At 44.6% G+C, this 27,400-nt stretch overlaps 1 protein-coding gene across 1 annotated transcript in view; it reads left to right on the forward strand.

Moving 5' to 3' along the window:
* The first annotated feature begins 12,840 nt into the window (after nt 1–12,840).
* Nucleotides 12,841–27,400, forward strand: part of Myh13 (myosin heavy chain 13) — a 46,896-nt gene continuing 32,336 nt past the window's right edge. The window contains 15 exon segments of the mRNA XM_028869373.2: nt 12,841–13,059; nt 14,503–14,646; nt 14,728–14,884; nt 16,243–16,270; nt 16,360–16,471; nt 17,836–17,928; nt 20,050–20,113; nt 20,222–20,262; nt 20,264–20,321; nt 20,423–20,526; nt 21,286–21,424; nt 25,084–25,202; nt 25,901–26,050; nt 26,153–26,323; nt 26,960–27,269. Of these exon segments, the coding sequence (XP_028725206.2) occupies nt 12,856–13,059; nt 14,503–14,646; nt 14,728–14,884; nt 16,243–16,270; nt 16,360–16,471; nt 17,836–17,928; nt 20,050–20,113; nt 20,222–20,262; nt 20,264–20,321; nt 20,423–20,526; nt 21,286–21,424; nt 25,084–25,202; nt 25,901–26,050; nt 26,153–26,323; nt 26,960–27,269 (1,894 nt within the window). The 5' untranslated portion in view covers nt 12,841–12,855.

Consider the following 27,400-nt stretch of genomic DNA (forward strand, 5'->3'; position numbering starts at 1 on the left):
AAATCATCCTAGTGGGGTGGAGAGAGTATCTTAAACTGGCCCATTAGAGCCCCATCTTTGAGGACTTCTCCATTATACTCCATCCATCTTTCAGGTACAATGCTGAGTTTATCCTGATTTTAAAATGTGTGCGTGTGCATGTGCGTGTGTGCGTGTGTGTGTGTGTGTGTGTGTGTGTGTGTGTGTGTATGGGTGTGTTAGCTGCATGTGGGTGTCTGAGGAGGCCAGAAGGAGTCAGATCCCCTGGAGTTGGAGTTACAGGTGCCTGTGAGCCACCTGACATGGCTATGGGAACAGAACTCAAGTCGTCTAGAAGAAAAGCAAGGGTTCTTAACCACTGAGCCACCTTCCTAGCCCTGGCCGTCCTTACCCTGGAAATCTCAAGGACTCCCTCCCTCAAACCGAGACGGGAGCTCGCCCTACCACCAGCATCAGCTCACAACCTTCCCCTCTCCTCTACGGTCGCAGAGAGTTGTACAGCAGATGAAAAATCTCCAGGGCTGTGGGAAGAGAATATTAGCTGTGTGCAGTGAGTAGGACTGGAGGACTGATAGACATGGACAGGCTGGGTCATCCGGTTGACCTCACCACGCACCAGCAGGAAGGACATGAGCACAGACGATGCCGACCAGCTTCCAGAGGCCTCTGCCACTGGTGGTGGTTGGCCAGTTCTCCTGAAGCTCATCATTCCTAAACCCCAGGTTCTTCTGTTGCCATGGCACCAACCCCTCTCCCTTTCCTAAACTATGGTTACTTCCTAGCAATGCCCTACCATGCATTCATTAACTCATTTAGTTGCCACAAGAACTCCACCATTTCAATGAATACTCAACTAAGACTCAGAAAGGTTGTTACTGCTTAATCCTCATACCTTAAAGGGTGAGAATTTGATAGACTGGAATTTCACCTCTTAAGATTTACTCTTGGTTATTACATAATCATGTAGATTTTAATGCTGTAAATCCATATTTTGACTGTGTTCAAAGACCTAGCTTTTTAAAAAGGATACATTACACCCCCAGAGGTGGAAAATAATATCAATTTATTATGTTGACCTTGGTTCTGATGAGGCTTTAAACAGGCAAAATACCAAATCATAGCTGATAGACAAACCAAAGGCAATGGAAGAAGATTCTAAAACTAACGGGTCTATTTCACAGGCTTGAGGCCTTGTGGAAAGCCTCCAGTTTATAAAACAGACCTAGCTAGTTAGATTTCCTCTCTGGACAGAATGCTTCAAGCCACAGGATCTTCCTTATTATCTTCAGAGAAAGTTACCTGGTTTGCTTGTGATTCTGAAAAGTGTGTCTAATTCTGAAGCACCCGTGTATTAGAGGATCTTGCAGAAGCCAGAAGCAGTTACCTCGTAGTAAAAAAGGCAAAACAAACTTGGAGTCCAAGGAGAGTTGTCTGCATCCTCACTCTGCCGCTTACTACCTATAAATGACCCCTAACCTCCCCAAGCCTGTTTCCCTCTTACAAAACGATGATGTCTTTGTGCCCAGCTGGGTTGGTAGTTCGGAACTCTTCTCTCAGCATTTGGGAGGCTGAGCAGCATTATCACCATGGGTTTAAAGCTGTTACGGACTGCAGTGTGAGGTCTTGGCTCAGAAAAAAGAAAGGCACAGGGAGGAAAGAAAAAAAAAGAAGGAAAGAAAAGAAGGAAAATAAATTTTCTGTCTTGCAAATTTTCAGTAAGTAAATGGCTGCACACTTGCAGTGAGGAAGGCTATGTGCTACGTTTCAAAGTTCTGATCTTTGTGTTCTTGGATTTCAGTAGGGTGAAGAGGCGTGAGGTTTTTACCTTTAGCACGAATTGGGTGACCTACACAGATCCTCAGCTTCTGATTCTGTAAGGTGAGAGATAGAAGAGAAAATGTTCCAGGCTCCCTTTACTATCCAATAGTGTCATTCAGTTCTTCCATTGGGCAATTCGAATATGAATTAGTGTTGTTCACTAACTTACCTGTCCTAAGGCATTCATCCAGAAACTTCTGTTCCTGCTTGAGAAACTCCCTGCCGCTCTTTGAAATTCCATCTGACACATAAGCTCTTAGACAGCCCGAGTTGTGAGGAGGGAGGCATGATCCCACTACCAGCACAACTAATTGCCCTTTCTTCTCAAGTATCCCCGTAAGAGATGACCTTGACCACGCTTTCCCTCTAGTCCTCTCCCTCTGGCCTTGCTCCGGTCCTCCTGTCCTTCCCACTGCACTGTCTGGATCTCCATTTCCTCCAACTGCACCTTCCATTCTAAATGGCGCCTAGCCTCTCCTGGGAAAATCAGGGAAATGCTTTCTTCCTCCTCAACACCTGTTCGCTCTTAAATCCCTAGCCTAAGCTGCCACCCTCAGCATCCTGCCAATGTCACTGTTGGGTCACCCTCCTCACCAATACAATGCCCTATCCCTGATCCTCTCTTTTTCAGCGTCTTTAAATAGTCTTTTTCACATACTCCCTCTTGAATATGTTACCGCCGTTGACTTCTTTATTGGCTCCAATAATAAAGTTACCTACGCCACAGAGTGAGGAAAGATTTTGTAAGGAGACTAGACAAAATCTTCATTCCCAGAGCTCCTTTCAGATATGAGAGAGAAGAGGAGTGGCATGATGTGGAAGCTATAAACTAGAGATCATAGTGGTGGGATAAAGGTAAGACTTCCAACCCAATGAGACTCTTGGGGGTGATGGGTTTTTATTACCTCGGTGTGGCAATAGGACAGTAGCTGCATCTATAGATCCGACTCATCTGATTGTAGACATTAAGCATGTGTGGGTTTTTATATGTTGATCAAATTCCAATACAACTGTGGAAGGGAAGAAAGGAGAGAGGGGAGGGGGGATGGAGAAAGAAAGACAAGAAAATCCTCTCCTGGGAGACCTAACTCACTCTGATAGACCAATATTAATCCCTTCACAAAGGTGGCCATGACCCAGTTACCACCCTGTAGGCTCACTTCTTAAAGACCCTCCACCTTTCAGTACTGATACACTTGGACCACACCTCCAAAACATGAAACTTGGAGGCACAGACCACAGCAGATGAAGACTCACTTGGGTCCTCTGACTCCAACGAAGGGAAACTACTTTTCATGTTGGTATTTGCTTCTTTGTAGAGCGATCTTGCTTTGTATTTCTTCCTCTCCCCTGTTTTGTTCTTTTTCTTCTTCCCACATCCTCAACACAGTCTCCCCATGAGTGTGCATCCTCTTTAACAGTTTCAGCCAGCACCTCCATGCTAATGATACTACCTCACACAGGCCCTGCATCTTCAGCCTCTGCCGGCTTAAGTGTCTGACCCTGTCTTGATCTGCCAGCTGTGTTTTAAATCTAAACTTATTTCCCTGCCTACAGCTTCTGCTCTAGGCTGATGTCAGGGACCTAGATTATCAGGCCGAAAGGAGGGCTATGTGAAAAGCAGCATTCTTTGATTCTTCTTCCTGCTTCCAAGCCTGCAGTTATCAAAGTCCTGTGAGTCCTGCCTTCGGGGTAGCCCTCTGATGTTCTTTTCCTTTTCAACCTCTTAATCAAGGCCCTCTTCATTTTACAGCATGATTTTTGTACTCAGTGCAAGTAACATATATGACACAGACTTTAATATATTGACACAATGAAGGTAAAGCTTCAAAACATAAGCCTAAAGTTCATAAGGAACTTAATTATTCTCAAACATACTTCAGTCATCGCATGACTGCCTGTTGGGAATCTGTTCTCTTTTCTTTTCTTTTTTTTTTTTTCTCGTTTCTTATTAAGTCTAAGTGGAATACCATGGCAACCACAACCTATGATGACACACAGTGCTCTTCTCTTTGAATCTGCAGCTGAACTTGGGGCCTCTAAGGACACAAAGACTATGAAGGCCACCCTACTGCTCTGGAAATGTTTAACCCAGATCTGAACTCCTTGGGGAAATCTAGGGCTCTCAGGTTCTTCTTTTCCTATTATATTCTATCACCAGTTCTAGAGTCATCTTCAAAAAAGATATATAACATCTGTTGTGTATATAATATATGAATTCTGCTCAGAGCGTTCCCCTGTGATCTCACAACAGTGGCTCCATTGCTGGGTATTAGAAGTCCATTGTAAGCCAGCCCAGCCTTTATCTCCAGCGTTCACCTGCGTGTTAACCCTGTCCACTCCATCCTGCACTTCATCCAGCCTCACCTGGTTGGCCTGCTAAAATACATCCTGGGAGGTCTGATTCTAAGCTGTGATTCTTCAGCTCTCCCATGCCTAGCCTCATCCTCATTCTTCTAACCTGGATAAAGCCTACCTCCTTTGGACTGGAATGTGGCTTAATGATAGAGCACTTGCTCTGAATCCACAAGGACCTGAGTTTAATCCATGACACTGAGAGGATGAGAAAGTCATCTCCTTTGGAGGGTAAGGTAGAGGACAGAATAAAAAGTGTCACTTTGGGATCAGAAACTCTAGATCTCCACTGTCTATGAACAAGTACCTGCCCCCTTGGGCCTCATTTTCCCCCATTTGAACAAGGATGTTCATGAGAATATAAATAAGAATATAAGCAGTACAATTCTCTTATGATAGCAAAACATAACAAAACAGACATTTTATGTGAATGACAAAAAGATCATTACCCATCCACAGTCACCACTACTCCACTCTTATAATTATAATTAGTAGTGCGTGCGTGCGTGCGTGCGTGCGTGCGTGCGTGTGTGTGTGTGTGTGTGTGTGTGTGTGTGTGTGTACCATGAGTTGATAATCAGGTAGCTTGATCAATTGCTTTCTACATTGTATTAATTGTGGTGGTGTTGCTGCTGTTGGAGACAGGGTCTCTCACTGAACCTGGTGCTTGCTGATGCAGCCAGGCTGTCCAGCCAGCAATCTCCTGAGATCTTTGTCTCTGCCTCCCCAGTACTAGGACAACAGGTATGCAATCCTGTGCCCAACCTCCAGCCTCCTTTATTTTTTTTAACAAGGGTGCTGGAGATTAAATTCAGGTCCTCATGTTTGCATGCCAAGCACTTTACTGAGTCATTTCTCCAGCTCCATTAATAAGAATTCTGACAGTTTGATAGTATATATGTGCATATATATATATATATATGTATATATATATGCATGTGTGTATTTATAATATAGATGAGACACTTCATGGTTTTCAGATGCTTACAAATAAATCTGATCCACTTTGCGTCCTACTCATTGGGTGCTTAATCTTTGGAGAATGACTTAACCTGTCTATGCCTATGTACCCTGTTCTCATTTCCACTGTCACGTACTTTAGGACAGTGACCCTACCTCATACCCCTCTTGCCCATCCCAGCACAGAGCCCCATGTCGCATGAGCACTTAGCAGTGCCTTGCTTCCACGTCAAGAGTTTAGAAGCATGGGTTCTAGATCCAGAGAGGATTTGAAAACCATTCCTGTTGCTTACTAGTTCTGTGGCCTTGGAGGAGCTACTTCAACTCTCAGAGACTAGGTTTCCTTCATTCTGAAATAGAGATGATACAAGCACATATCTAATAGAACACCTATGAAGTTCCTAAGATCCAGAGTGGAGAAAGCCTGGAACGTGGTAAATCTTTTTTTTTTTTTTTTTTGGTTTTTCGAGACAGGGTTTCTCTGTGTAGCTTTGCGCCTTTCCTGGAGTTCACTTGGTAGCCCAAGCTGGCCTCGAACTCACGGAGATCCGCCTGCCTCTGCCTCCCGAGTGCTGGGATTAAAGGCGTGCGCCACCAACGCCCGGCTGGTAAATCTTTAATAACTATGAACTAAATGGAGCTGGGGATCTAATCCTTTTTTTTTTTTTTCTTTATCTTTCTGCCTTATCACTTCAAGTCTCTTTCAGCCTACATTCTCTTATCAGTCACCTTGGTTTGTTCATTCACAGAACATTCACTGAGCTAACTCAGAACATAGTAGCTTGAATAAAAGAAGTTGCAAAAGCCAGCTCCTTCTCCACTGCTTGGTGCTGGGCCAGTATTTCTGTAAGGGTTGTGTCCCTCGGCATTCTTCTCTTGTTTCATAAAACAGGGAGAAAATAAGATGCTGTTCCGACATTAAGTCACTGTAACCAGTGCCAAGTCCCTCAGAAAGCTAGTCAGGGCTAGGCTTGTAGTTTAGTCAGTAGAGTGCTTACCTAGTCTATATGAGTCCCTGGGTTCTAGGCACAGGAAACCAAAATAAAATGCAAAGGTGTTCACATCTCTTTACTGAAAGCCTTCAGGGATCCGTAACAGACTGGAATGCATTTGTCTGATGGGAGTGAGTAGAGTTTGCCACATCTCAATAGCCGTTTGCCTGTGGAATGGTTGATTTCTCTTACCCTTGTTCTGTCAGATCTATGTGGGAAAACATTGTGTAGTTTTGCTATTCCCTCCTACTCCTCCTCTGCTCACGAATATGTTCTAGAATGTAACTTACCCTGTACCCTGTCCTCTACAGGTGGCTTACCTAAGCATCTGGAGGCATTGATACTGAATCTTCCATGCATTCAGTAAACATTGCTTCTAACCAGACTGTACTGCTGGGAAGGACTCTAACTGCTGCACATATTCAAAATCACTTATGCTTTACCACCATCCTCCAAAAAATTCTCGAGCGACCATAGGACTTATCATATATTCTCATTGGAACCTACAACATCACCCAAAATTCTTTCATTCCTGTTCTAACTTGATGCTAGTTTTGGAATCCATTTCTCAATCTATAGCAGATTTTAAAGAGCAAAACAAAGATTTAAAAAAAAAGAGGCAAACTTAAAATTATACATGAGAAGCTGGTTGTGAAGGTCACCCTGTATCATGTTAGCTAAATGAGGTATGGTTATTGCCCATGCTATTGATGATGTATGGCACAACAAATGACCAGGAGAAGCTTTCTGCCCTTCCCTGACCTTCTTAGCACACTCTGCTCCAGTTCCACTCAGCCCCTAGGACTCTCTAAGTCTCCAAGATCTGTGTCCAACGTCAAAATCCCTATGCAGCTGACTTGGCATAATAAAGCCTCCGCTGGTCATTTATCCAAGTAATTCAACAAGAGTGAGAGATCAGGACTACGACGCATTTACATCTAATGAGTAAATGGTGATCCCCCAAATAGAGCCAAGTTAGAATGCTAGGCTGGCAAATTTGGGAGTATAAAGAAAGCTGGGGGCCACACTCCTGAAATTGCTCCGACCGCAGCATCTAAGGTAAGCACTCAGAAGTGCCCACTTTTTTTCCCACATAGTGATGATTAACCTGGTTGGGTTACCAGTCAAGGGCAATACAGTTGCCCTTACTAATGAGATCAGCGACATGGCCAAAGTCCTTGTATTTCTAGAAGATCTTACAAGGGGAAAAGAAACAAAATTTCATACAATTAGGAGACAAAAAAAAGAAAACTCACTTGCAGAATAAAGCTGATTTTCTAGGTAGATGCCACATCATTCAATTAATAGATTAACAACATGTCGATGTGTGGTAACCTTTGTGATTAACTTGAACAATTTGGAGGTTTTATGATGATTTAAATCTCAGATTGCAGGGCAAAAATTCCCATAGTACTGTTTGACGTTTAACCCATATTGAGATGCATCCTAACCTGGTTATTACTGACTGGTTTGTGTGTTGGTCTTGCATGGGGAACCTTGTGGATTTTCACTGGGTCTAGTCTGACAGTGCAGTAGCAGCCGTGAAGCCGTGATGGCGACTCTAGCTTTTGGAGCCTCATGACGCTTTGATTTCAGGCTATCTATCATCTCTACCTGAGAACTTTCTGTCTTGGACTCATAGGGCTGAAAGGAATCCTGAGGCTTTTCTGGTACACCTGTATCATTTTATAGAAAGGAGTGGAAATCCAAAGAATTTTCAGTAGCTACTTAACAGAACCGGCTTTGCTTCTGCATCTTACATCTCTTGAGCCAAGGATTCTGCATATGAGTTAATGCTTCTGAAAACTTTCTGTGAACTTGGAGATATAACTAAGGCTTATTAAAGGCTTGAAAATAAAGGAAGCAACCAGCATATCAAAACCTGACTGCTTCTGCAACGAGCCATTTCATGACATTTTCTCTGGCTCCATTTAAGCAGTATTCGGTAACTGGGAAGTTTGTTGAAATCAGGTTTGATATTTAAAATTTTGCAGAGAACTCCTTGAAAATGGTAATGTTCTTCATAAACTCGGGATTCTCTGGCCTTAGATGACTTTTTGGAAGTCCCATCTCCACTTTCCCCAGGAGACTTGAGAGTGTGCACAAGCTCCCTACTGAGATGGCTCCAACCATCCAGTTTACAATATTTGATCATTCCCCAGAGGACATAGCCCCCTAGCCAAATACAAGTTTCTGGGACAGTTTACCTAGACTCGTGGAATTGTCTCTTACTCTTCCTGGTTCAAGATTTATTTCAGCATTTTTTTTGACCTTCACTGAATTTTGAACTCTCGTATGTCAGAGACATTCTATCTTTGTTAAACTTCCTAAGGAACTTACATGCCACTTTCCACATCCATAAGTTTCTTTCCTAAATAAATAAATAAATAAATAAATAAATAAATAAATAAATAAATAAATAAATAAATAAATAAATAAGTGGTATGATGAGTTAACCCAAAATCAAAATATACAAACTAGAAAACTTCTTTTCATCCTACACTCTCCAATGTGTGTCCATATACATGAACACAAATCAGAATAAACATATTTTCTATATTTTAAAAAAATTCTTGTAGTCATATTTTTTTGTCTGTTTGTTTTGGCTCTATTGAATCAGCCGCAGGAGGACATCCCATTCCCGAAGGACACTGAGAGTCACTCTGTGAACCAAGAAGGTAAGGGTTACTTTTGGTCTGGTCAATAACCACAGTCATTGAGTTTAGCAAACACCATGTTACACATTTTCAACATTGGCACATATGTAAGAAGCTGAAATCAGTGAGCTGAGACTGATCACTAGAGTATTTATTCTGAAAGGTGACATTACGAAATCACAGCTTTGACTGAAGGAAGAAGAGCTTCCCGTGTTTGTACTGTGCTCAGAAACGCCTTGAACACAAGAACAGAGTTTCGGTATGCAAGTTCTAGGTCCATATACCTCGTAGACTGAGAACATGATGCCCAAGACTCACTCTTTACATGACTGGCTAATTGTGACTGACCCTTAGGCACAGTCTTAACCCTTGAATCCACACAGCCATGCCTCTGTCACAAACAGTAAGGGAAGAACAAGGAGAGTTCATTCAAACCTACTCAAAGGTGAAACCCTTCTCATTCCAAACTTTGTTTATTAGAAATAATTCTAGATGCATTTGGAGCAAAACAGCCAAGGGTCACTGAGTTATGACCACTCAACAAGAACAGGCTGAGAAATTTCTAGAAGAGGGATAAGTCCAGGTCAATGACAGAGTACACCCAAAGCAAACGGAGGAGCACTCGGGGGTGGTGATGGAGATTGGATGGGAGGGCAAACATCTCAATTAGAAGGTCCTTGGAGACAGGAACAGAGCGGGTGGCTGAAAGGGCACAGCTATGCAGTGTGGGAGCTGGTCATGCTGGAAGAACTAATTAAGGCTAACTAATTAAGGGACCCTGTGAGAGGAGAGCTCGGGGCCCACTGTGAGTCATGTACCAAGAGAATTTGGTCAGATCTGAGGAGGTGACATTCACCAGGCAAGAATGAATAGTTTTACACTTGGGGCTCAGCCCTCGGTTGCATAAATATGGGGAGAAGATTTGACTTAGCAACCGCATGCCTGGGGAGGATTGAGGGACTTTGCTGGGCAGTGAATGGTGAGTCAGCGGAGTGACCTGGCTGCCAATGAACAGTCACCGCCTCAGCCGTTACACCTAGGTCAAGAGAGGTGAGGGCGCTCTGGAGGAGGAAGAGGAGGAGGACATGTGGTTTGGATATCACACTTGATGAGATTAACAGGAGTCCACTTGGGTACAGAGTCTAGGACAGTAAAGGAGATACAGAAGTACATTATGGAAGAAGCAGAAGAAGATGTAACTGGGTCCACTTAGCACAGAGACGGTAAAGCTACGAAGAGCACAGAACAGCCAGGGACAGGGGCAGAGTCATCTTACAGAAGAAGCTGGAGTTTTCTTTCCTTTATCAAGAGCTGGGATGGCAATCAATCATCCTAAAGTTATAGAAGGACTTTAGGTTAAGTACCTTTCCTCTGTCAAATCTGTCAGAAATGGGGAAAGTTGTATGTGAAGGAGTGCGACCACATCTGTAAAAGAATATTGCTGAGTCAAGTCATTTCACCCAGGTGATACAATGAGGGGACACGGGACTGGAGCTACAGTTGGACTACAGCCGGTAGAAGGGGTGGGCTACAGAGTCTTTATCTGAAAACTCGTAAGGATTTGAGGCCTAGAAGGGAAAGTCTAGTGTTTCTAGAAAGACTAAGTATAATTCAATGTTCAGGTATTGTGAACTTTTCCCACCTGCACCCAGGTGGCAGAAATGAGAAACCTGCAATGTCTATTAAATAGAACTTAAGGGCAGGAGAGGTGGTTTGGTGGTGAAGCACTTTGCCACACAGGCATGAGGCTAGCCTGGGTTACTCTGGCTCAAAACAAAGTAAAAAATGAAAGTGCAAGCTAGACCAGTGTGATCTAATGTAATCAAATGAAAATATTGATGTTTTCAGGTTCCACGTTGCAAGACGCCTGTGAGACTCGACCACTTGTCAAGTTTAAAACAGTAAGTGTCGAAGAATAATAACTACGTTATCTGAAAAAATAATTAAATGATAGTTTGACAGGCCCAAATGCATGTTGTTCCTCTCCTTCTTTAAATTATACTATGATGTAAGGAGCTGCTCTTAAAAACTTATATTTACTTTAACCAACCCGACAGCAGACATGACAATTAAGCAGACATTGATGGGATTGCGAAAGTGGAAGAGAGCGCTGTTCTTCTCTGTAATTTCTTGGTTTTGAAAAATATCGTTTTCAAAAATACGTTATCTATAAGGGATTTGATAGTACCTCTTAAAGAATTTGTACTTTTTCTCAATTCTCATTTCTCATCTGGTGCACATTGGAAATACCACCTCCTTGCATTTTTCATTTTAAGAGTATGTAGGGGTCCTAAGACCACTAAGTTGGAAAACTGCTGCTGTAATGCAACCCACTTAAGCCACAACTGTGGAGGCTCCCTTCAGGGAAATGGAAGGAAAAATTATGATTCTTTTTATTCTCCAGGAAATAACCAAGTCGTTTTAAAGCAGCATGATGGCTGGGAGCCTGGGAGTCCTCTTTGTGGATACTATATTAAATCCCAGGTTTTTTTCCCATTAAATCTTAACCACGAGCCACAGCTAGCTTAAGGGAGCCACTGGCCAAAATAAAACTGAAGCGAAACTTCATCAGAATAAGGCCCAGAGCTAAGCAAATCCTTCACCCCGTAGAAGGCAGCATCTGCAGAATCACAGAAAGGATATTTCAACAGTGACTAATGAAGTGTAGTTCCCAAAAGGCGGAACGGGGAGAAAGAACTGGAATGGGCTTGTCCTCCCTTTCAACATAGAGTGGAGAAGATATTAAAACATTAGCTGTTTAAGAGACATACAGGAAGATGCATACGGGTGCTGTGTGTGTACCTTAATTCCATTTTATTTTAATTATATTTTATTTCTGTCACAGGAGAATGAGATGGGAAGGAAAAGAGGAGGGAGAAAGGAAAGGAAGGTTGATGTGTGTGTGTGTGTGTGTGTGTGTGTGTGTGTGTGTGTGTGTGTGTGTGTGTGTGTTTTGGGGGAACTCAAGGAGGAGATGAGAGAAAAGATACAGAGGGGATGAAGTGGACAGGAGGAAAGGGAGTCGTGGGTCCATGCTACACCTGGATGTGATAGACAGGAGTTGCTTCTTCATTTTAAATAGGATGAGGCAGGAGCCCAGAGAACTTAAGTGGCTTGAACAAGGTCACGGCTCAGACATTAAAGTGAGTTTTCTAGCTTGAAAGAAGAGAGAAAATACACACATAGAGAGAAGGGCCAAAGAAGTGAGAAAATCGTGACACAGAGGATGGGGGGACCTCATATGCACCCCCCACATTATGCAGTGGGTTCCAAGACAAGTGTTAATTAAACATTTTCCCAATCTGATAGTCCTATACACAAGTGGACTTTAAATAGTTGTTCTAGGCCGGGTCTTCTTCTCTCTGTAAACATAGAATTCCCCAGAGAATCCTCATATAATTCAGGCTCTGCCTGGGTTATCTCAATTGAGTCGGAGATTCTCTATTTTCTGAAAAACCCCTGGTGTGATAGCTTGAGGGCTTAAACCAGGAAGACCACGTGGCAACGCCTCTCAGAGAGAGCATTCCAGACTAACAGCAGCCACATGACCTAGAAACCTGCAAGAAATGTCTATTTTCAGCCCACTAAATCCTACAGTAGATAGTGGGGGCCCAGCTCTCTACTTTAACTGGTTCCTGGAGGGTTCTGACACATGTTGAAGTCTGGACTGCTTGCACTGGGCCAGCGTGCCTTCCATTAATTACCTTGTTACCTAAACAAGTGAAATGAATCTTTACATTCAAATCAGTGTGTTAGCACCGAGCTGTACGAATTCTCTATTAGGAATCACTGCCATTCCAAACACTTTCCCCACGTTTACAAAGGGCATGGCACTCAGGTCACAGGGCTCAAGCAGGATGAATCATTTAGGAGGTGTTTGCTGGAGCCTTCTCTATCGAACATGTGGCTGCCTTGAGCTTGCCCATTTGATGCCCTCCTTGGGCCTGGCTGTACATCTCTCAAAAGGTAGAGTTGTTCCATGAGCCTCTGAACCTGCCCGCCACCCCTGACTGAATAGCAATAATGGGGCAGAGGAGGGTGAAGTACTTACCCAAGCCTCACCAGTCCCCCTGTCTTCTCAGCCCCCAGCAGTCATGAGTTCAGACGCTGAGATGGCCATTTTTGGAGAAGCTGCTCCCTACCTCCGAAAGCCAGAGAAGGAGAGGATCGAGGCTCAGAATCGCCCTTTCGACTCTAAGAAAGCCTGCTTTGCTGTGGATGATAAAGAAATGTATGTGAAAGGCATGATCCAGAGCAGGGAAAATGACAAAGTCATTGTCAAGACCTTAGATGACCGGGTAAGTGTTGGTCTTTAATAATGTAGCATCCTTGCTTTCCTTTTGAGTGAACTACTAGAGATTGCATGCTGGGCCATAACCATCTGATGCTGCCTTTTGCCTAATGGGTCAATTCAGTACAAGCTCTAGGCTCTTACAGAGCAAGCTCCAGTGCCCCCATTGGTTTGGAGTAGATAATCACAGTGCACTCTTCAGTTCAATCCTTACGGGACATACATCAGATCTCTGCTGCCATGTCATGGTCCCTGCTTCCCCAAAGTTTGCCATCTAGTGTAAGGGCTGTGTGTCAGGAATGAATACCAGTTCAAATGCAGGCACAGCAAACAGATCTTGTTTACATGTCTTATCATTGAACTAAACCTCTGACTCTAGCTCCTTTTCACTGAAATAGAGAAAATAAAAACCAATCTTCAGCCAGTCTTGGGGTCTCCCCACCTTCAGAGCTGTGCCCCATTTTCACAATCTTACAGAGTCCATCTGGACTCACTGCCTTTCTGGTGGATCTACTAAGAAGTGAGTGCCAGTCCCTAAACTGTCAGGATGCAGAGACCTTCTCTCTCCCTGTGGGCTATCTTGGGGGTCTCTTTATAGGCTCAGATATTGGGATGGAAGGCCTTCCTTCCTCGTGAACTTCATCCCACATCAGCGAGTCTCCTTCCGCTAACCCCAAAGCTCCTCTAAAAACTTCAGTTTTAGGAGAATAAAAGCCAGCAAACCTTCTTGGCTCTCTCTCTCTTCTGCCCTACTTTCTGTGTCTCCTGAGAACGAAGCGCAGAGCCAATTATATGCTTGAGTAGGAAGCAAAGGTGGGAACAACCTAGAGAGGTGAAATTCAATAATTATCTCCAAATACTGTTCAACCACGAACCATCATACCTGTCCAAATGTTTAACTATGACAGCAGAGATACAAGCAATTATCAGAGCTTTGAAGAAACAGGTGAAAAGAAATGGGGCATGAGAGGGGGCACCTGGGCAGGGCTCTGGGGGTTTCTTTCTAGAGACAACACTAATGAAGATATTGCAAAGATGCCCACAGAAGCAGGGTATTGAGGAAGGGAAGCACAGAGCCCATGAGAAAAGTTCTTCCCAACCTTTGTCTCATTACAGCACTCAGAGCAACAGGTCATATCAAGGCAACTTGCCTTGCCTTTGACTGCCTTAAGCCTCATCTGGCAACTCTGAGGGCCAAACTTCTCTTTAGCTTTACACACCTGATGCCCTTTCCTGGCACACACAATGCCAAGATGCCTAGGAGCACCAGACCAGAATCAGGTTAATCAAGGAAGATAGTGCCGGGCTATCTCTGGGTATGGAAAGGATCCACCAAGTTGTCGTGGTAATGCCGTGACCACACTGCAGTATCCCAGCATGCCACCTGCCCCCAGGAGAGCACAGGTCATTGGCTCTGCACCCATCAGTTGCTTTTCCTTGTTCCACCCAGGAGCTCACTCTGAACAGTGACCAGGTTTTCCCCATGAACCCCCCTAAGTTTGACAAGATCGAGGACATGGCCATGATGACCCACCTGCACGAGCCCGCAGTGCTGTACAACCTCAAAGAGCGTTACGCAGCCTGGATGATCTACGTGAGAGCCTTTTGACCTCTTTCTATTTCACTTAGCTCTCTGAGGAAAAACAAGATCCATAATCTTTTAAATTTCCCACAGACTTACTCGGGCCTCTTCTGCGTCACCGTCAACCCCTACAAGTGGCTGCCGGTGTACAACCCTGAGGTGGTGGCGGCCTACCGAGGCAAGAAGCGCCAGGAGGCCCCGCCCCACATCTTCTCCATCTCTGACAACGCCTACCAGTTCATGCTGACGGGTGAGTGAGCCCTTGCTTTCATGTGATCGTAAGTCATTTATTGGCTAAGTACTTGGGCCCTTTGGAGGAGACCTCACTCTTCTGAACAGCACAGTGGTCAGTGTGAACTTGGGAGCATCAAATGACTTGGGGGTGAATGACCAAGGCTGCGGTATCTTTCATTACAGTAGTCATGGTCCAGGGCAAAGCCAGGGGTCCTAGCTGAGGTACTCCAAACTTGTACTTATTCAGGGGGATTGTAGAAGACAAGGACTCTGCTTTTCCATACCCCCAATTCACCCCACTAAGGGTACACTTAAGACACACTAACCACCAACCACTTAAGGAATGCCAAGTTCAAGGGGTATAGCACACTCCTCTGATCGTTCCCAAGACATAGATACATGCTAACACTGTGCCTGCGGTCACTTGTCCACTCAACTTTCACCTGACTTGACTTCCCACAGACATAGGAAGTGAGCAGCCATGATCAGAAAACCCGTTAAAAATCAAACAAACCTCTACAATCCTCACCAACTCTTCAATTTCTTCCCTATATATTAACCAAATTGACATGTTTTAAAGGGAAGAGTCACATCACTATTTGTATTAGCTTGCCATGGCCACTGTGACATAATGCCACAAGCTGGGCACCTTAATGAGAAATATGTTTATAAGGATCATGAGAGAGAATGTGTTCAAGGGTGCTCACCCAGCTTCCGTGGTTTGTAGGTGATCTTCCATGTTACTTGGCTTAGAGGACCTTCTCTCTGCCTTTGTCTTCCCCTGGTGTTCTTTCTATGTGCATATGTCTTCATCTGTTCCTACACTACCGGGACACAGTGATGTGGATCAAGCCTCAGCCTAGTCCAGTCTGACCACACCTTTAATAATATCTGAGTCTCATTTACATTTTAATTCCAAATGAGGTCACATTCTGAGGTCTAAGGGTTAGGACTTCGATATATGAATTTTAGAGTGCTACAATTCTCTTCACACACTTCATAAATGGAAAATCAGTCTTACTTTGTGCAAGTAGAAAATCAAGACCAAGAAATTGAAATGACATTCAATCAGCTAAAAGTTATGGCCTCACAACAGCTCAGGACCCAAGGCTCGCTTCCCTTATTAAAAGAAATGTAAGATCATGCCAGCAGATTTACAGACACAGACACCCTTCACACTGCGGGGATCACTGCTCCAGCATCCCACTTTCAGAGAAGCTGCATAAATTCTCCTACAATGATTGGACAGGCCTACAGCACACCCCTAGCAAATGGCAAAGCCAGAGCTGTGTTCTCAGATTCCTCGCAGGGCTGCTCATTTTTAAACCCACCTATTACTTATGAGTTTGGTTTTGCTTGTTTCTGTGTTTCCAGATCGAGACAACCAGTCCATCCTGATCACGTGAGTAGCCCACGTTTGCGTCACGATGGCTTTGAAGTCGACACCTTCTCTTCCACTTTCCTTTATCCCACTTACTTTTTAATTGACAGTGGAGAATCTGGGGCCGGGAAGACTGTGAACACCAAGCGGGTCATCCAGTACTTTGCCACAATTGCAGTCACGGGAGATAAGAAGAAAGAGCAGCAGCCAGGCAAAATGCAGGTGAGGGGTATTGTGCACCAAAGGCTTGTTGGAATAAATATGCCTCCAATAGTAAGTGAATGCCAAGGGCATGAAGGAAGTACACTCAGCAGAGATAGCCCAATGGGGTGGGCTTTTTTTGTCCCTTTGATTCTTATATAGAAAATTCCTCATACCAAAAGTATAGACATTTTTCTATCACCGAAGTATTCTCCAGTTCAATGCGAAGGCCCACCAGGATCTTACAGCTCAATTTAATTCTGACACTAGCCTAGGGACATAGCATCATACCCCATAAGTTAATGGTTCAGGCTCACAAGCTCCGGTCCACACTACCTGTATGTACACTGAACCAACTTCCTATAAGTAAAGAGTCCCTGCTGTCTCTTCTGCTGCTGGAGTGGCTCACAGAACTCAAGAACTATATCCCTCAAATGTATTGACTGAGGGGGAAGAGACGCACGAATAGTGTATGGGTAGAGGAATCTGGAGTCTCTGCGCCTTTTCTGAGCATGCCACCTCCCAGCACCTGGGCTCACCAATCTGGAAGCTTTCCAGATTCCTTTGGTTAGGGGACCCTTACCATTAGTCCTTTCTATTAGTCAGCCATCAGTGACCAGCTCAACTCTCTAACCATACAAAACCCTTGCCCTGAGGCTTCAGCTCTCAGTCACCACACACACCAGACCACATCACACCATACCACACCACACAACATCACATCATATCACATCACCTCAGAGTCCCCGAGGGTTTTAGAAAGTTTGTACCAGGAAACTGGATGAAGTTCAAGGTACATGTCTCTGCCTGAATCACAGTCACGCTCAGACACAACTGGGGTTGGTACTGTCATTGTAGACCTGGAGGTCTGCCTACCACCAGCTCCATCAGCAACAGTTGGGCGATCTTGACCGACTTCACACCCCCTTTAGAGGAAGATTAGGAGTACTATGGGTTTTCAGGAGGGAATGCACTTCAGAACCACCGAGAGAATTTCTTAAGAAGGCTGGTGAGGCTCTAAGCATAGAATTTCCAAGTGACTAGGTCTCAGGTGGGCTCCTCTTTATGAAGTGCGTATTCAAAAGGCCTACCATTTGTAATGAAGCGTCAGTAGAAAAGAAAGCATGTTGAAATGGAGGGGAAATACATTCCAGTCTGGAATCTGCCAAAGCCAGGTCACCCTAATGCTACCCTAAAAAAAGCTTCTCCAGAAGGGAACCCTGAGACTCCCCCAGGAGGGCTGTCCACACACCAGCCCTGACCACTGGTCAGGGGTGACATCCCTCCCAGGACTCTGCCCAGACACCCACAGTTTCCAGTCACCAAACACCCATTCCAGAAGAAAGTCTGAAGTTCTTGACTTACCTCTCTTTGCTTGTTACTAGGGAACACTGGAGGATCAGATCATCCAAGCCAACCCCCTGCTGGAGGCCTTTGGAAATGCCAAGACCGTGAGGAATGACAATTCCTCCAGATTCGTAAGAGCAGATCAGTTTTCAACTCCCCACCCAATTACACCCACTCCTGAAATCCTACACAGGAAAATTTGCTAGATACACTGAGCCTTCGTCTTACAATTCAGATCAACAGGGCTAAGTGGAATTAATTAGGAAGGTGTTGGCCTATTCCTGGCAAAGGGAGGGTTTCACTGTCTGTCCTTAACCATCGAAGACCCCTTCACAGTATGCTGAGTCACAGGGACTCATACTCCACAGGTTAGGAGGAATCATTAAGGCCAAAGTGGTCTCTGTAGGTGGAAGAACTTACTTAATTTCTCTGTGTGTATCCATATGCACATTTGAGAAGGCTATAGCAGGGTATTATCTTCTTTTTTTTTATTGCCTCGAAATAGGGTCTCTGACTGAAGCAGAAGCTTTCCATTTTTGCTAGGCTCCTGGCCAGCAACCTCTCAGGCCCAGCCTGTCTCTGACCCTCAGTGCTGGGGTAGTAGGCAAGCAGAGTCATGCCTAGTGCTTAGAAGTACTTTTAAATGCAAAAATTGATTTACTTAGCCACAGAAACCTTAATATAGTCTAAATTAGCAAACTTGACCTCTTCCAAGTCAGGAGGCCCTGGGAGGAGGGCCGGCCAGCGAAGGCAGGAGAGATTAAAAACAGAGAGTGGCTTGGTATTGTCAATACTGAAGGATATATTCCATCTTCCAGAATTTTACTAAGATTAGCTCAACCAAAGCGGTGTTTACTTCCATGCTAACGAGAAAGTAAACATTTATTCCTCCATTTAGCTTCCTCAGCCAGGGGAACAAGTGCTCAGAGGTGAAGTTTTACCAAAGGCTCCCAGTTACGAAAGTGCATGAGCATTCCACACATTTCCCTAGCTGGGTAACTTCAGCATCCCATAATCTTCCCACAGAGACCAAATGGGTACTGAGTAGAAAGCGGGTACATCTCTCAGAGACTTCCTTCCTTGGCTATGCCCCTTGAACTCAGCTCACTGCCCCATGCATACCTGTCTTCCTGGTTACACAGCTAAGCACGAGGGTGTCTGTTACATGTGTTATACACACCTGGATGGAGCTGGTTATTGTGTTGACCTTAAGAGGAGGCAATGCCTTTGGGAACTCTGAATTGGTACACCCACTTAGTTGTGATGTCTCCTTAACTTGGTCCTGATTCAAACTCACAATCACATCTGTCGACTTTCTACCATCCAGACATTCAAGGGCTAAGGGGTGACTTATATTGTCTTCCATTAAGTTAAATACTAAAGAATTATCTAACGTTTCATAAACTAGTCATAACATTTTGAGAAACTTTTGAGGACTGAACACGTTCCAGACAGTATAAGGAAACAAATATGCCATGACTTTTGCCTTCAAATTCACTCACAGTGTGGTAGAGGATCAGCTAAGTAGATAATGTAAGAAAGGAGTAAATACATTGTGTGTGCATGCTATTATTGTAAATTATACATAGATGCAAGTTCATAAATATGTCATATAAATAATACACAATGTTTATTTTACATCTGATATATAGTGTTTTGTGTGTGTGTGTGTGTGTGTGTGTGTGTGTGTGTGTGAGAGAGAGAGAGACAGAGAGAGAGACAGAGAGAGAGACAGAGAGAGAGAGAGATCAAAAAAGGGGAATTACACAGACCCTGAGTTGTTCATTTGGGAGCCAGGGAGTCTGGCCTGAGGCTGGGCCTGAAAGGTGTGGATTTGCTGTTAGGAAACAGCAAGTAAAACTGAGGTGAAAAATCTTGGAAGTAGCCCCCAGAGGCAAAACAGAAATCAGACAGACAGCTACAAAGTCTAAGGTGTTAGGAAAAGTGTGAGAAGCCAGGTATGATAACAAGGAGGCAATCAAGACAATGTGGTTCTAAGCAGATAAGTCAGAAAATGAGCCTGTGGGCTTCCCCAGAGATGCAGGAACAGGGTCAGCACTTTGGGCAGCATTCTCATAGCCTTGAATGACCCAGCCTGGGGACATGGGTGTCAGGGACACAGACAGGAAGGAAGTGTTTGTGCTTCTGATGTCACTCCCAGCCACACACCTCTACCCACTTCCTACCCATCTCTCGGAGAATCAGAGGCAGCATCAATAAAATAACGTGTTTGTCAACCTGCTGTTGGACAGGGGAAGTTCATTCGGATACACTTTGGAGCCACGGGGAAGCTCGCATCAGCGGACATTGAAACCTGTGAGTCCACACAACGCACAGAAATAATGCTCAGCGAAAGGCATCACGCAGGAACCTGCAAGCTCATGATTTTTGTTGTTGTTATTGTTGTCACTGTTGTTACTTTAGATCTCCTGGAAAAATCCAGAGTGACATTCCAGTTATCCAGTCGAACGAAGCTACCACATTTTTTACCAAATCATGTCAAACAAGAAGCCAGAACTAATTGGTAAGCTCCAGGGATGCTGTCCTTAGCTTCTGGATCAGCAGTGGGAACAGTGCTGAGACTGAGTGCTGTCTGAGGCATTCAAGCACCTTCCTCTTTCACAGACTTGCTTCTGATTTCAACCAATCCCTTTGACTTCCCCTTCGTGAGCCAAGGAGAGGTCACGGTAGCCAGCATTGATGACAGCGAGGAGCTGCTGGCGACTGATGTAAGCATGTGCTTATTTGTTTGCGTAGAGCTTTACGGAGTATATGAGCTTAGAGGCATCTTAATATGCTCATGGGAAAATGAGGATCCAGAGATACCACTTACTTCTTCACCCATAAGTCTGTATATCTACAAGGCACATGAACATGAAGGATGTACACACACACACACACACACACACACACACACACACACACACGGAGTACTTACATAAAAACATCTATAAATCTACAAGGTATTATGTGGACTTAATAAGATAACATATGGATAGCATCTTATCCAAATATCTTAAATAAAAGGGGATCTCTACAAAAATCTGTCCTTTGCTCGTCTGAAAATTGGTAATACCTCTGCTGACCTTCCCTCCCAGGTCTAATTTCTGGAGTGTATTTACTAAATGATAGACGACACTGGGATTCCCGTGTTACAATGACAAACTGAGATTTTGGGGAGCTATTTCTCCATCACTGTCTATGCAATGGTCTTCTTCCCATACCATACAGTGGTTTCCAATCCACTCATTCAGAAAATAACCCATCTACATGGAGTGGGAAAGGTTGTTGCAAGTTCTTATCTTATCTGATGAGAAAAAATAAGCACCTTGTTTTCTTCCCATAATCTCCATTCACCTAAACAAACATACTTAAAACTGGATTTTAGCCTTTAACTTGACACATCCCTCATCCATCCGCTTATGTGAGCAAATGCTGTTTCATATGATACACAAAGAGGATCCCTGAGTTCCTTTTCTTCCTTCTAGAATGCCATTGACATCCTGGGTTTCAGCCCAGAGGAGAAAGTTGGGATCTACAAACTGACGGGGGCCGTGATGCATTATGGGAACATGAAGTTCAAACAGAAGCAGAGAGAGGAGCAGGCAGAGCCGGATGGCACCGAAGGTAACTGGACCCGAGGAGGTGGGTGGGAGTTGATTCACCTCCTATGTTTATATGAGGTCTGAACTTATGTGAGATAAACTCTTTTGCTCTTCCAAAATTACACACCCTGAATTTGAGTTGTTCAAGGATCATGGTTCATGTCCTTAATGAGTCATTTCTTTAAGACTTATAATGTCAAATCGTCATCAGCTCTCACCATTAAAGTTTGCTCCATTTTTAAGGTGGACTTGAATAAGTGACCTATTAGACCATTGCTAAGTGAACATCACTTTCTCTTGATGCGTACTAACACGAATGCCCAGGACACTGTCCTGATAATTTGGACCTAACGTGAAAAACCTCTAATAAAAATGGTGTCAAGTTTTCTTCCTCCTGGCCCTCCCACTCTGACATCTACTAAACTTGACCCTGAACCAAAAACTGGCAAATGACTCTTCCTCTGCATAATTCTCACCTGGCTGATGGAAGCTGCTCTCTGCCTTACCCATAGAAATCCTAGAAGTGAAGCTGAAGGAAATGGGAAGAGAGGACAGGCTAGAGAGCTCACCCCACCCCGTGTGGCCATTTCTTCAGCCCTTTTTTCCTCTCATGTGCATCCTAAAAATTCCTTGAATAAAGGGGTGAATGGTTGTGGGTCACCCCTAATAATCCTACCTGTTGATTCCATCCCCACAGTGTGTGAATTGGGTTGGTTAAACCTGGAGGCATCACGAAGGCTCTGTAGACATGGCTTAAAGGTTAGGAAGATCTAAATGACCTTATCGGTGTGTGGTTAAGGCTCACCTGATTTGTTTCTCTCTGCCTGCATTAATCTCCCTTTTGTCCACTTAAACCATCTGATCAGTAGCATTACTGTGGGTATGACAGCCCGCCATGTTCATAGATCCCCGCCACACACAAGGGAAGATTATACGAGGTGTACACCAGGGGCACGTGTCTTGGAAGCCATCTTAGATGCCTGCCTACCTCGGTGGTATACGGTGGGAAGAGAAAGAGAATTCAGAAACAGGATAACTGTGGAAGGCTTCTTGGAGTAAAGGACAGTGAATTGGACTGTGAAGGATGGTTAGGATTCCAGAAGATGGGGGGAGAGGCAGACACACTGTGGTAAGCACGGATACAAGAGAGATAATGCGGTGAGAACTGAGGAAGAGATGTGATCCACTCTGGCTACAGAAAAAAAAAGAATGTGTGGCAGATGTACGTTTGGGGAGTTACATAAACCAATGACACTCCAAGTAGCAGGGGCATAAATCAGTTAGCAGTCAGCCTAACTTCAAGCATGAAACCTTGGAGAAAAGGCACCAGGATCCTCAACAAGTGTGCATTGTACAGAAACATGTCTTGGTAGAGTCCCTGGACCTCTTCCTGCTCCGGCAATCATGTGCCTTGTGTTTACAGCAGAAAGAACCCCGACAAAAAAGACAGTGGGGGAACAATAGTCAGGCACAAGCACCTATAATGATGATGCCAATCTGTGTATCAAAAGTAGTCATCCACCGGAGGCTCACCAAACACCAGGCATGCCCCCTGATAACCCTAAAACCCCAACACTATCACTAGCCCCCAGTCTTGCAAATGGCAAACCTAAAGCATGGAGAAGCAAAAGCAAAATCTGGAGGCCGGCAGTCCAGTCTGGAGCCAGGCAATCTGATCCTGGAGTCCAGACTCAGCTGCTTTTACTGCTCCACAGTTGCCGGAAACAAGGCAGAGGCCAGCGATTTGAGGGCGTGAAGTGAACATGGGTTCATCAAGGACAAGAGTGACAACAGTGAATAACTGGTCCCATCCACGTAAGTGGACACAGCAAGAAGAGGCGACAGTTTGAGCAGAATAAGGCGTGCATGTGGCTGTTGATAAAGTCCTTCTCAAATACTGCCCTGGAATTTAATAAACTGTCTCATAACCAGCTAACAAGAGGAGAGTCCCAGCCAGGGAAGGGTCTGCCTGGGAAGAAGCGTTTCTCTGCCTCCTTGACAGGCTCAGCTGCTGTCGGTCCATGTCCACTGATGACATGAACATATCGTCGTCATTTGGCATTTTCCAGGCTTAGGTATCAAGGACTGACTGCCTACAACTACCAGGCCCTAGTTCACTCTCTGTTGCTGTGATAAAAGCCATGACCAAAAGCAATTCAAGGGAGAAAAGGGTTTATCCGGCTTACACGTTGGTCCACCACTGATGGACGCCAAAGCAGGGAGTCGAGGCAGGAACCTGGAGGCAGGAACTAAAGCAGAGACCATCGGGGTAAGCCACTTCCTGGTGTCATTTCAGACTCAAGTTCAGCTACCTTTCTTAGACAACCCAGGATCACCTACCTGTACAGCAGTGGCGCCCCCTGTAGTAAACTCTGCCCACTTCATCAATTTGCAATCAAGAAAACGATTGCCCAGAAGACGTGCCTGCAGACCCATCCGATGACGGCAAAGCCTCATTTGTCACTGCTTCCAAGGTGTCTCTAGTTTGTGTCAAGTGGACAGAAATTAACCAGCATATACTAAAGCTCTCTGCAGCTGGACTCCCCTATGTAAACTGTGGTGGTATTTGTGTACAACTGACGCACACCCTCCAATGTATTCTGAATGATCTCTAGATAACTTTCACATCTGGTACAATGTAAACAGTCATGCTATATTGATCAGTACAGATGCAATTTTTTGTTTGTTTGTTTGTTTGTTCTGTTTCTGTTTTTGTTGTTGTTTTTGTTTTGAGACATGACAGGCTAGCCTGAAATTCACAGAGCTCCACCTGACGGCCTCCTGGGCACTGGGATTAAAAGTGTGAGCCACCGTGACTGGCAATGCAGTTTTTTTTTTTTTTTTTTTTTTTTTTTTTTTTTTTTTTAAAGTTCTTCCTTTTGGGGGTGTATGGGAGAGTTGCACATCAGAGTCTATGTGTTGATGTCTGAGAACAACTTGAAGGATTCAGTTCTCACCTTTTGTTGTGTGAGTCCTAGAGACCAATCTCAGGTCACTAGGCCTAGAAGAAGGCACCTTATTTGCTGAGCAATCTAACCTGCCCAGATGTAACTCTTTTTCTTAGTATTTTCAACTCACAGTTGCTGGGACCCACAGGTGTTGCTATGTAACTAACACACTTTTTGATTTGGGAGTTTTTTGTAGCTTCAATTGTTGTTGTTGCTTTGAGACAGGATCTCTTTATGTAGTCCTGACAGTCCTGGAACTTGTATATAGACCAGACTGGCCTCAAACTCACAGAGATCTGTCTGTCTCTGACTCTCCAGTACAGGTATTAAAGGAGTATGCCACCATGCCCAGTTGACTAACGTGTTAATGAAGCTGAACTATTTGTAGGTCAAAAATAAGTCAAGAAACATATTGTCTGGGCCTGTACTCGGTAGAAGAGCACTTGCAATCCCAAAGCCCTGGATGAGATCCTCAATACCTAGAAAAAGGAAGAGAAACATAAGCTTACTATTTGTAAAGCTTGCATCTAGGGGACGGATTAGGAGTTCTTGAGAACAAAAGACCACTGGGCTATGGGTTGAAGCTTTACAGGCAAGTCCAGGCCTGGTAACACAAGAGAATATAGAGACATCACAAAGGACCATGAGGCATATTTCTGGGAAGAGCCTGGGCTAACCCGAGAGCCCGGAGGCTTCGACTTCTGTCCAGCAACCATGTCTCCTCTTCCTTCAGTGGCTGACAAAGCCGGATACCTGATGGGACTGAATTCTGCGGAGATGCTGAAAGGCCTGTGTTGTCCAAGAGTGAAGGTCGGCAATGAGTATGTCACCAAAGGACAGAACGTCCAACAGGTAACAGAAATCCCCAGAATCCACTTGACTCAGAGGGCCTGCTCTCTCAACCATGTCTGCAGCATCCTTCTAGTTACATTTGGAAGGTTGTGCGAAACTGACTTCAACATCAAGGTGGGAATTATCCTTAGATCTCAGGGGTGACCCAAGGGATGCCAATGCAGGCATGCCCACTAGGTGAGGGCTGGTACCCAGAAAATGAAGGCTGGGCGGCCTCTCTCTGACACTTCCTTTGGGGGGGTTCCACATGCTATATCATCTCTCTCCTTTATTGTGTCTTAGCTGGATAAGCTCCCCCAGCCCTCCTGCCTGAGATGTCCCTCAGTCCCTTTCCAACTTACACCTCCATGTTTCCACTTTCAACCTGAGATTCAGACCACTGTCTTTTGATCCCAATTCCAAATTCTATCAAGAAACATTAACTCTGATTGAATGAAGATGGCCAGGGCTGTCATGTGTCTTAACCATGGAGGTTAAGAAACCATGTTTTTAGTGGAATTGTTCTTAGAGAAAGGAGAATATCATGAGCTAGACAGATGTCTCAAGAAATATTTAATAAGATGCTAAATGATGTGAAATTGTCAACATGCAGCTACTTTGGACCATCATGATGTCAATTTCATGCTTCAACTTAATGCAACCAATGAGTGTGGAATAATGATCTAATATGAATATTAAGCTGGTGATCTGTTGTTAAGGTGACCAACTCTGTGGGCGCCCTGGCCAAAGCTGTCTATGAGAAGATGTTCCTGTGGATGGTCACCCGCATCAACCAGCAGCTGGATACCAAGCAGCCCAGGCAGTACTTCATTGGGGTCTTGGACATTGCTGGCTTTGAGATCTTTGATGTGAGTTATTTGGGCAAATGACTGGCTTACTCTGCTTAGCTCTGTTTCCAAATTCACTCACAGGGATTTTTCAGACTTAAATTATTTTGTTTCTGTACCCAGTTCAACAGCCTGGAGCAGCTGTGCATCAACTTCACCAATGAGAAATTGCAACAGTTTTTCAACCACCACATGTTCGTGCTGGAGCAGGAGGAGTACAAGAAGGAGGGCATTGATTGGGAGTTCATCGACTTCGGGATGGATCTGGCCGCCTGCATCGAGCTCATTGAGAAGGTAGGGATGTTTCTCCTTTCCTCCATGGTATGCACCCCCACTTAGCTCCCCTGCCTCTTATCTGCTCATAGATGGGCATCTCTAATCCCTCTCCCCTTCAGATAGCATCCCCTTTGCAGAGAGGATAAGCCTGGAAAGAGGGAGACTCGGAAAACACTCAGAACTGTTGTCACACCTAAGGTGGTGCCTGAGTGGTTAAAATACAAGATGACAACCATGTCAGTGGAATCCCAGCATGCATAGTGTGACATGACCCAAAATTCAAAGAGGAGAGACCAGGGACAGTAGCGTTCTTAGTGGGAAGTTACTGTGAAAACAAGGAATGACATTAACTTTTAAAAAGGACTTCCATGCTGGGCATGCTGGTACATTCTGTTATCCCAACACCTGGGTATCTGAAACAGGGGCATTACCAGTTTTAGACTAATCTATCCAGCAAGATCCCATTCTTGGTATCGATCACCATTCTGTTACCGAATCAAACATACCAGGAGCCTTGTTATCACAACTCACATGCCTGCGCTCTTAACACCATGATGGTGACACCAAAGGATTTCTCTTTGCTTTCTCCAATCATGGAGCCACTGGCATGGCCTCTTAACTGTAAAGACACCATCCCTGTCCTCCTCCTTCTAGCCGATGGGCATCTTCTCCATCCTGGAAGAGGAGTGCATGTTCCCCAAGGCAACAGACACCTCCTTCAAGAACAAGCTGTATGACCAGCACCTGGGAAAATCCAACAACTTCCAGAAGCCCAAGCCTGCCAAAGGCAAGGCCGAGGCCCATTTCTCGCTGGTGCATTACGCGGGGACCGTGGACTACAACATCGCCGGCTGGCTGGACAAGAACAAGGACCCCCTGAATGAGACAGTGGTGGGGCTGTACCAGAAGTCTTCCCTGAAGCTGTTGTCCTTCCTCTTTTCCAACTATGCTGGTGCAGAGGCAGGTGAGATGCTTTTTCCCATGTGGAAAGCTCTGTGTAATTATACCCTAAAGTCATTCATAGATAAAACAGCTCAACGCGAGCTTCAGGCTCTCGCCTCCATTTTTCTTCCTCATATTCCTAATGTTCCTCTT

This window comes from Peromyscus leucopus, chromosome 8b (genome assembly GCF_004664715.2).
Source record: "Peromyscus leucopus breed LL Stock chromosome 8b, UCI_PerLeu_2.1, whole genome shotgun sequence".
In the NCBI taxonomy this organism is placed as follows: Eukaryota; Metazoa; Chordata; class Mammalia; order Rodentia; family Cricetidae; genus Peromyscus; species Peromyscus leucopus.